Source organism: Oncorhynchus clarkii, chromosome 8 (genome assembly GCF_045791955.1).
Source record: "Oncorhynchus clarkii lewisi isolate Uvic-CL-2024 chromosome 8, UVic_Ocla_1.0, whole genome shotgun sequence".
Taxonomy (NCBI): Eukaryota; Metazoa; Chordata; class Actinopteri; order Salmoniformes; family Salmonidae; genus Oncorhynchus; species Oncorhynchus clarkii.
The window spans coordinates 12,451,315-12,462,356 of NC_092154.1; the positions used below are offsets into that span (position 1 = coordinate 12,451,315).

The window sequence follows — 11,042 nt, forward strand, 5'->3', positions numbered from 1 at the left end:
TGACCAGAAAGCATGCTTCAGTTTGTTTTCTTCCTGTATTGAACACGGATCATCCCGTCTTCAATTTTATTGATTATTTACGTAAAAAAATACCTAAAGTTGTATTACAAAAGTAGTTTCAAATGTCTTGGCAAAGTATACAGGTAATTTTTTTGATATTTTGTAGTCACGTTGAGCAAGTTGGAACCGGTGTTTTTCTGGATCAAACGCGCCACATAAATGGACATTGTGGATATATATATCGACGGAATTAATCGAACAAAAGGACCATTTGTGATGTTTCTGGGACATATTGGAGTGCCAACAAAAGAAGCTCGTCACGAGCTGCTTGAAACTCCACACAACTGCTTGAATTATATTTTTATTTCTGCGTTTTGTGTCGCGCTTGCAGGGTTTAAATATGCTACTCTCATTGTTTACTGTTATGCTATCATCAGATAATAGCATCGTTTGCTTTCGCCGAAAAGCCTTTTTGAAATCTGACATGTTGGCTAGATTCACAACAAGTGTAGCTTTAATGTGCTATCTTGCATGTGTGATTTAATGTGCTATCTTGCATGTGTGATTTAATGTGCTATCTTGCATGTGTGATTTCATGAAAGTTTGATTTATTTGAATTTGGCGCTCTGCATTTTCCCTGGCTTTTGGCCTGGTGGGACGCTAGCACATATCCCAGAGAGGTTAAGAGTCCATTCAGTCAGTGAGACAATGAATTATGTAGGAGGCATCTCAGTCTTAGGTCAGGTACTCAAGAAATGGTACATAGCTGCCAAACCTTGTTCGTGTTCAATGGTGGTGTATAGAGACTCCACATCCATGGTGACTAAAAAGGAAGCTGTACCTATATTGTTCAATTCCTTCATTTTGTTCAACACATCTGTGGTATCTTGAAGATAGGCTGGGAGTGATGTCAGAAAAGGCTTAATAAAGTAATCAATGTACTTAGAGATGGGTTCTGTCAGACTTTCATTACCACTAATGACTGGTCTGCCTGGGGGATTTTCAGGATTTTTGTTGACATTTGGAAGAAGATAAATAGAAGCCATACGTGGACTGCCATTGAAAATAAATTTGAACTCATTGTCTGAAATGTAGCCATTCTCCTTAGCTTCTGTGGGGATCCCTTTCAATGCAGTTTTTAGGTCCTCTGTTGGGTTGAAGGTACGAGATTGGTAGAATTCATCATTGTCTAATTGACGGTAGGCTTCTGTCACATATTTGTCTTTACTCCACACTACTGTAGTACCACCTTTGTCTGCTTTTTTGTTCATTTTAGGACAATGATTCAACTGCATCCCTCTCTGTCTTAGAAAGATTACATTGTGGGGCCTCCCGGGTGGCGCAGTGGTCTAGGGCACTGGATCGCAGAGACCAGAGACTCTGGGTTCAAGCCCAGGCTCTGCCGCAGCCGGCCGGTCCATGGGGCGACGCACAATTGGCCTAGCATCGTCCGGGTTAGGGAAGGTTTGGCCGGTAGGGAAATCCTTGTCTCATCGCGCACTAGCGACTCCTGCGGCAGGCAGTGCAGGCTAACCAGGTCGCCAGGTGCACGGTGTTTCCTCCGACACAGTGCAGACAGATTAGGCCTTTCCTCCAATAGTCAGACAAGGTGATAGAATTGAGGTCAAGTTTGGTAAGCCTTTGTTTAAGTCCATTCTAGTATTCTCTGTGGATGTCATCTCATGGTAGGGATAATAATCATTTGGCTTTCTTCATGGCTTTCTTGCCTCTTGGGTAAAATCCATAGTTTGAGTTGTCCTCAAAAAAATTACTGTGGAGCTGCTTCCTCTAAGCACCACCCAAGTGCTATGCTTAATTAGTAGAAGGAGGAGGAAGGGAAGCGCTACTAAGGTACACAATAGTACATTTTGATAGACAGAAGGAGCTCTTTGGCCATCAAAAAGAATGGAGGACTAAGGCACTGTTCATATATATATATCTATTTATTTATTTATTTCACCTTTATTTAACCAGGTAGGCAAGTTGAGAACAAGTTCTCATTTACAATTGCGACCTGGCCAAGATAAAGCAAAGCAGTTCGACACATACAACGACACAGAGTTACACATGGAGTAAAACAAACATACAGTCAATAATACAGTATAAACAAGTCTATATACGATGTGAGCAAATGAGGTGAGATAAGGGAGGTAAAGGCAAAAAGGCCATGGTGGCAAAGTAAATACAATATAGCAAGTAAAACACTGGAATGGTAGATTTGCAATGGGAGAATGTGCAAAGTAGAAATAAAAATAATGGGGTGCAAAATAAATAAATAAATTAAATACAGTAGGGAAAGAGGTAGTTGTTTGGGCTAAATTATAGGTGGGCTATGGTGGGCTACAGGTGCAGTAATCTGTGAGCTGCTCTGACAGTTGGTGCTTAAAGCTAGTGAGGGAGATAAGTGTTTCCAGTTTCAGAGATTTTTGTATATATTTGTATATAATGAATTAAAATGTATTGATCATATTCCGGCCTCTATTAGAAAAGGGGACCGTCTTAAACAGTTAACCTCTCTGGGATATGTGCTAGCGTCCCACCAGGCCAAAAGCCAGGGAAAATGCAGAGCGCCAAATTCAAATAAATGACTATAAAAATCAAACTTTCATTAAATCACACATGTAAGATAGCACATTAAATCACATGCAAGATAGCACATTAAATCACACATGCAAGATAGCAAATTAAAGCTACACTTGTTGTGAATCCAGCCAACATGTCAGATTTCAATAATGCTTTTCGGCAAAAGCAAACGATGCTATTATCTGAGGATAGCACCTCCGTAAGCAAAGACAGAAAGCATATTTCAATCCTGCAGGCGCGACACAAAACACAGAAATAAAAATATAATTAATGCCTTACCTTTGACGAGCTTCTTCTGTTGGCACTCCAATATGTCCCATAAACATCACAAATGGTCCTTTTGTTTGATTAATTCCGTCGATATATATCCAAAATGTCCATTTAATGTGCTATCTTGCATGTGATTTAATGTGCTATCTTACATGTGTGATTTAATGAAAGTTTGAATGAAATTTTTTTTATAGTCATTTATTGATCCAGAAAAACACCGGTTCCAACTTGCTCAACGTGACTACAAAATATCTCAAAAGTTACCTGTATACTTTGCCAAAACATTTCAAACTATTTTTTTAACATAAATAATCAATAAAATTGAAGACGGGATGATCTGTGTTCAATACAGGAAGAAAACAAACTGAAGCATGCTTTCTGGTGACGCGCCTCTATCTAACAGTACACTTCAAGTGACCCTCGTTCAAGATGGCCGTACTTCTTCATTACACAAAGGAATAATATCAACCAATTTCTAAAGACTGTTGACATCCAGTGGAAGCGATAGGAACTGCAAGAAGGTCCCTTAGAAATCTGGATTCCCAATGAAAGCCCATTAAAAAGAGTGATCTAAAAAAAAAAAAATCTGAATGGTTTGTCCTCTGGGTTTTGCCTGCTAAATAAGTTCTGTTATACTCACAGACATGATTCAAATAGGTTTAGAAACTTCAGAGTGTTTTCTATCCAAATCTACTAATAATATGCATATCTTATCTTCTGGGGATGAGTAGCAGGCAGTTGAATTTGGGCATGCATTTAATCCGGACATGAAAATACTGCCCCCTGTCACCAAGAAGTTAAACCAAAGGGAAGATTTTTGGATTTACAAATTACAAGCCACTAAATATCCTGGTTTAAATGAAGATATGGATTTCTCACCCTTCCTGTAGGGTTGTGATAGGTCCATCTGCTGTCATCTAGTGGACATTGCCCTCAGCTATGTTTAGACTGTTGTTGTTCATGTTTTGCTGTGTTCTAGTGTACTATGGAATATATTGCTTTCTTATTCTTGACACTTATCCCAGTCATATTTAAGGTTAGAACTACCTTTAAGTGTCCTGATACTTCTAGGTTGGAGTTGTATCTTTATGATAACATAGCTACAGTATTTCACTTTTGAATGTGTATATTTTTGCTTACTAGGTGTGTCCAATCAATTTTGTAACCACTCTTTCTTTCAATTAGGGCTAATTGGAAAAGCTGTTCAAAAGAGGACATTGTATAATTTTTTTGTACTCCCTGACGAAGGCCATGAGCCGAAACGCGTCGGATTTTAAAAACTAAACTTTCTATTGAACATGCCATACTAAAAGGCATTTTAATTAATTATATGAAGAGTGCCTTGGTCCTCCTTTCTTTTTGATGACCAATTTACTATTTTGTACCTTAGTAGCGCTTCCCTTCCTCCTCTTTCTACTAGTGGAACATGCAACAATTTACTGAGTTACGGTTCAGAGAATGAAATCAGTCAATTGAAATGAATCCATTAGGCCCTAATCTATGGATTGCACATGACGGAGTACAGATCTGTATCGGTTGGTTACAGACACCTTAAAACAAGGTAGGGGTTTGGGTCAGAACCAGTCCGTATCTGCTGTGACCACAATTTGCCTCATGCAGCACAACACATCTCCTTCGCATAGAGTTGAACAGGCTTTTGATTGTGGCCTTTGGAATGTTGTCCCTTTCCTCTTCAATGTCTGTGCAAAATTGCTGGATATTGGCGGGAACTGGAACACGCTGTTATACACATAGATCCAGAACATCCTAAATAGGTGACATGTCTGGTGAGTATACAGGCCATGGAAGAACTGGGACATTTTCAGCTTCAAGAAATTGTGTACAGATCCTTGCAACATGGGGCCGTGCATTGTCATGCTGAAACATCAGGTGATGGCGGTGGATGAATGGCACAACAATGGGCCTCAGGATCTCGTCATGGCATCTCTGTGCATTCAAATTGCCATCAATAAAATACAATTGTTTGTTGTCCGTAGTTTATGCCTGCCCATAACATAACACCACCGCCACCATGGGGCACTCTGTTCACAACGTTGACATCAGAAAACCACGCCCCCACACGATACCATACACGCTGTCTGCACTAGATGACCTGGCCTCCACAATCACCTGACCTCAACCCAATTGAGATGGTTTGGGATGATTTGGACTGCAGAGTGAAGGAAAATCAGCCAACATATGTGGGAACTCCTTCAAGACTGTTGGAATAGCGTTTCTCATGAAGCTGATTGAGAGAATTCCAAGAGTGTGCAAAGCTGGCATTTAGGCAAAGGGTGGCTACTTTGAAGACCATAAAATATCAAATGATTTGTTTAAATAATATATTTTGATTTGTTTAACACTTTTTTTTGTTTGTTTACAACATGATTCCATATATGCTATTTTATAGTTTATGTCTTCACTATTATTCTACAATGTAGAAAATAGTAAAAAAGAAAGAAAAACCCTTGAATGAGTAGGTGTGTCCAAACTTGACTGATACTGTGTGTATATATACACTGCTCAAAAAAATAAAGGGAGCACTTAAACAACACAATGTAACTCCAAGTCAATCACACTTCTGTGAAATCAAACTGTCCACTTAGGAAGCAACACTGATTGACAATACATTTCACATGCTGTTGTGCAAATGGAATAGACAACAGGTGGAAATTATAGGCATTTAGCAAGACACCCCCAATAAAGGAGTGGTTCTGCAGGTGGTACCACAGTCCACTTCTCAGTTCCTATGCTTCCTGGCTGATGTTTTGGTCACTTTTGAATGCTGCCGCTGCTTTCACTCTAGTGGTAGCATGAGACGGAGTCTACAACCCACACAAGTGGCTCAGGTAGTGCAGCTCATCCAGGATGGCACATCAATGCGAGATGTGGCAAGAAGGTTTGCTGTGTCTGTCAGCGTAGTGTCCAGAGCATGGAGGCGCTACCAGGAGACAGGCCAGTACATCATGAGACGTGGAGGAGGCCGTAGGAGGGCAACAAATGTTGTTGACATGCACGTGGAGGCCACACACACTACTGAGCCTCATTTTGACTTGTTTTAAGGACATTACATCAAAGTTGGATCAGCCTGTAGTGTGGTTTTCCACTTTAATTTTGAGTGTGTCTCCAAATCCAGACCTCCATGAGTTGATACATTTGATTTCCATTGATCATTTTTGTGTGATTTTGTTGTCAGCACATTCAACTATGTAAAGAAAAAAGTATTTAATAAGAATATTTCATTCATTCAGATCTAGGATGTGTTATTTTAGTGTTCCCTCATTTTTTGAGCAGTGTGTGTGTGTGTGTGTGTGTGTATGTATATATATATATATATATATTAGATGAAACTGCTGGGTAGTGACAATAGTTTCTGGCATTTCAAAAGGATTTATGGTCTTTGTTATGCTGCCATCTAGTGGAGGAAAGTGCACTTGTACAGAAATCAAAGGGAATCCTGAATAAGGCCCCAATAATCTCCACCTCAGTACCAGTGGTGGAAAAAGTACCCAATTGTCAGACTTGTGTAAAAGTAGAGGTACGTTAATAGAAAATGACTCAAGTGAAAGTCACCCAGTAAAATACTACTTGAGTGAAAGTCTAAAAGTATTTGTTTTGAAATATATTTAAGTATCAAAAATAAAAGTGTAAATCATTTCAAATTCCTTATGAAGCAAACCAGACAACACCATTTTCTTGTTTTTAAAATGTACGGATAGCCAGGGGAACACTCAGACATCATTTACAAACAAAGCATTTGTGTTTAGTGAGTCTGCCAGATCAGAGGCAGTAGGGATGACCAGGGATGTTCTCTTGATAAGTGCATGAATTGGACCCAATTTCCTGTCCTGCTAAGCATTCAAAATGTATGGATTAAAAAGTACATTATTTCCTTTTAGGAATGTAGTGAAGTAAAAGTAGTCAAAAAGACAAGCAGTAAAATACAGACCCCAAAAATGAAGTAGTACTTTAAAGTACTAAAGTATTACTTAGTGTTACTTAAGTACTTTACACCGCTGCTCAGCCCATAGTACTGGGTTGATGTCAGGAAATTGCTTTTATTATTTTGGGTAACACTTTACATAAAGCTGACTGGTATACATTATTACATCTTATAAGAGTATGAGGCTTTATAATGTCTAATAATGTCTTGTTGGACTAGTAACCGAATGGTTGTTCTTAACTGACTTGCCTAGTTAAATAAAGGTAAAATAAATACGAAAATAATAATTAGGCTTGTAATATGTCACGTCTCTCAATGTAACACATTTTCATCATGACTTTGACGATAATAACAGATTAAGCCTAATGACAAGACTTGCTGTGTATTATAGCTCCATCGTAACACATTATACCTGTTGACTCCTATTAAAGCAGTATCCAATTATGACTTCATTCTTATGAGTCATTGAATGTTGTTTTCATACTAGTAGCAAATTATACTAGTAGCAAGTTATACTAGTAGCAAATTATACTAGTAGCAAGTTATACTAGTAGCAAGTTATACTAGTAGCAAATTATACTAGTAGCAAGTTATACTGGTAGCAAGTTATACTGGTAGCAAGTTATACTGGTAGCAAGTTATACTGGTAGCAAGTTATACTAGTAGAAAGTTATACTAGTAGCAAATTATACTAGTAGCAAGTTATACTAGTAGCAAATTATACTAGTAGCAAAAAATGTTTTATGTCCTTTACCTGTTTCTCCTTCTCTCCTCCTTTTCTCTCCATTCCCTCTGTCCTCTGTCCTCTGTCCAGCTGTTATAACTGTGGAGGTCTGGACCACCATGCCAAGGAGTGTGGCCTGCCCCCCCAGCCAAAGAAATGCCACTACTGCCAGAGCATCAGGCACATGGTGGCCCAGTGTCCCCACAAGGTGCTGGCGGCCCCCGCAGGCTTTCAGGACCCCCTGCACCCCTCTACCTCGGCCCACCTGTACCCCGCCGACGAGGAGGAGCGCTCGGGCTCGTCCCCCCTTGAGGGCCCCTCGCCCTCCCCAGAGGAGCTACCCCAGTCACACCGCGTTGGCCCCCAGAGGGGGAGGATATAGAGGGAGAGCTGTACCTCCCGACCCCTGACTCTTCTCACCCAAGGAACACCCCTTAACCCCCACCCCTAATCTACCTCGCACTTGTGGAAATAATAGGTCTATTTTTGGCAGGACCAGCGCAGCTATGGCAACGATCGTCAGGGGTACGGATGTATGTGACTGACTGGCTGTGGCAGCTATGACAACCATTGCTGGGGATATGGATGCATGTGAATGACTGTCTCTTTGTGTGTGACTGGTCTCAATCAGTGCAGCTCAAGAGACGATATGGTCTTAAAGAGAAACAAGGTTGGCGGTGAATCTGATGACTCTCTGGGTTAGATGACTCTCTGGGTTAGATGACTCTCTGGGTTAGATGATGTCATCCATAACTCTTTCTGTGGCAATTTCTGAATAGGACTCGCTTCTCTTTTAGATTTTGGTCCACCTGGTTCATATTTATATTATATAACCGTTCCAAAGGTCATGATGCGGCGATCCTTAAGCATTAAGGATTTTAAATAAGGCCTTGATGTAGGCCAGTGCTTCTTAATCCTGTGTATTTTAGTTGTATCCTTCGCATCTACACACTAGATTCAACTAATCAACTCACCACCAACTTTTTGATTAGAGTTCTACTTTTTTTTCTAAGAGTGCGGGATCAGGATTGGGTAACACTGATAGGCCCTGTATCAAAACAATGGAACCTCAACCAATCAGAAGCAAAATTATTATTTAATGTGGCCTATCCAATCAGTGTAGAGGAGATGACCATGGATACCAGAGTGAATGTCATACCTACCAGTAGCCTAACTGTCACTCCTAAACCACAGAATATTTTCTAGTTCAGTGGTACTGACAATTGACTGCAGAGTGCATAGCATTGAATCCAGGCATGTGTGCATACTTGCTTGTGTGCGAGTGGGGTTGTGTGTGTGTGTGTCGGCGTGTGTGTGTGTGTGTGGGGGGTTGTGTATGTGTGTGTATGTGGGGAGGGGGGGGGGGGGGGGTTGTGTGTATGTGTGGGGTTGTGTGTGTGTGCGAGAGACGCTGACCCTTTCATAAAACAACAGTGGCAGACGAGAAGTTTCATCTTTGAGATTAGGGGCCAACCTCTAGCTGGACTTGCTATTAACAATAATATTTCATATAATCCTACACATGCCTCATAAGAAACCATATAATCAATATCCACCGATAGGTTTGTTTCAAAACAGAAAAAAATACCATTATTTAATTGGACTAGATCTAGAGTTGGGTTGCTGGCAAATTAGTTGAACAGTTTATAAACTCACAATATATGTCAGTAATATATGTATGAAAGAATAGCATATTATTAAAATTTAAGTAATATTCTAACATAGTTTAAGAAAGCTCTGTATTGTGCGTAGGATTCTTTATTGTCAAGTTAACACAGCATTAAGTTAAAGCACCATCACACCCCTTGACCTGTGTGACATCACTATCTCCTCCTTTCACTCTACCCCTCTCTATCACCATCTATCCCCTCTCCTCCTTTGCCATCAAGTGCCTAAGGCCTGGAGGTTCTCCCTGACTTAATTAGGTAAAGCTCAGAATCCTAGATAAAGGCCCAGTAACAGTCAAGTCTACATACCCTCTAGATCTGTGTGATGTCACAATCCCCCTCAAAACGGGATTCCAAAACACCACTGCCGTGTTTCAAATAGTCCAGAGATTTACTAAGACAGGAAGGAGGGAGGCAGAAAAAACTCAAATGCTGGTTTTCGTATGACGTGAATCCTCTGCGACTTTCCAGTAGCGCGTATCCTAATGAAACGTGACAACTCTTCTCTGACCATATTGAATGTGAAAAGAACTTCTCTGAAGTGGCACTCCACCCAAAAGTTATTGTGGCTCACTTTGGGATTGTATCTTAATGTGCTGACAAATCAAATTACTTTGTATGATGATATCAAACTAGCTTGTGTTTTCTAAAGCTCTAAAACAAACGATGTAGGCAACCAACTGTTTTTGGTATACATTTCTGTACCAAAGAGCATGGCTTCATTTGAAGGCATTTTAAAAGTAGGAATTGTCGCTTTGCTGTTCCTGCTCCTGTGGAATTTCTAGGGACGATTGCTGAAAGTTCAACACTGAGGTTGTTTATGTACAGCTTTTTGAATGTGTGACATGCATCAAAATAAATCCAACAAGTGCACAACAACAGAGAGGAAGAGAATGACCAAACCACACAACGAGCACAGACCAAGGAGCACTCACCTGGATAATATTCCATTTTTGGTACAATGTTTTTTTTTATTTATTTTTATTTTTTTACCCACAATTCCTCTCAGGATGATAAACTGTTCTCAGGGAATAAAAAAATAATAATATTTTATTCTTTTGGGAATCATCCACCAAGTTTTAATGTTTCTGTACCTCATGTACTGATATTAGTTAACTACCTCTTGAGTTATGCATATTTGTGAATTTTTTTCATATGTTTTGTATTATTGATCTTGTATGAATAACTGTAGGACTATATTGTACTGAGGCTTTGTGAGTTTTTGAAGGGCCCTTTGTGTTGCCACAGATTTTTATCAGTCATTTCAACAAAAATATATATATTTTTTGTTTGTTTCCAGCAAAATCCTACCTCATTTCCTGTGTTTCCTCCTGGCCCCTCCTACCACCTCTGTGCAGTTTTTTGTTACAAGCCGGCGCTGTTGGCACAGGAGTCACAATGCCATTTCAATCAATCACATAACTGAAATAGTAGATCGGTTGTGACTATAACAATTGTTTTCACATGAAAGACAGTTTTTTAGGCCTTTTACTTGGGTTTGGGAGTGTTAATCACCACATCCAGGGTGAATTCTCTCTGCCAGCTCAGTCTGTGTGTGTGTGTGTCAGCTTTTCCGAGCATAAAATAGTGTTGACTTAGCTGCAGACAACAACCAGTGAGGAATCCTCCGTTTTGGGCCAGCTATATAGGCATGTCATTGGTCAAGTGTTTATACACCATTTTTATACTAACCTCATTTTAAAAGGATTTGACTTTGTTGTAAAATAAAAAAAACTTTTGTCATTGTTTGTAACCACTTGATAATGACCGGCATGAGGTGGACACAAATAATATTGTACTGCGTATACGCACAAGGAGATTGTGCCTATCAATGTTTTGTCTGAGTAGTCCCACC

The 11,042-nt window shown here is 39.8% G+C and overlaps 1 protein-coding gene across 1 annotated transcript in view; it reads left to right on the forward strand.

Annotated features, from left to right (window-relative positions):
• The window catches only part of LOC139415694 (lin-28 homolog B (C. elegans)), a 43,771-nt gene extending 35,869 nt beyond the window's left edge, over positions 1-7,902 (forward strand). Inside the window, exon 4 of the mRNA XM_071163813.1 lies at positions 7,611-7,902. Coding sequence (XP_071019914.1) covers positions 7,611-7,902 — 292 coding nt within the window. The remainder of the gene's footprint in view (positions 1-7,610) is intronic.
• The last annotated feature ends 3,140 nt before the right edge of the window (positions 7,903-11,042 follow it).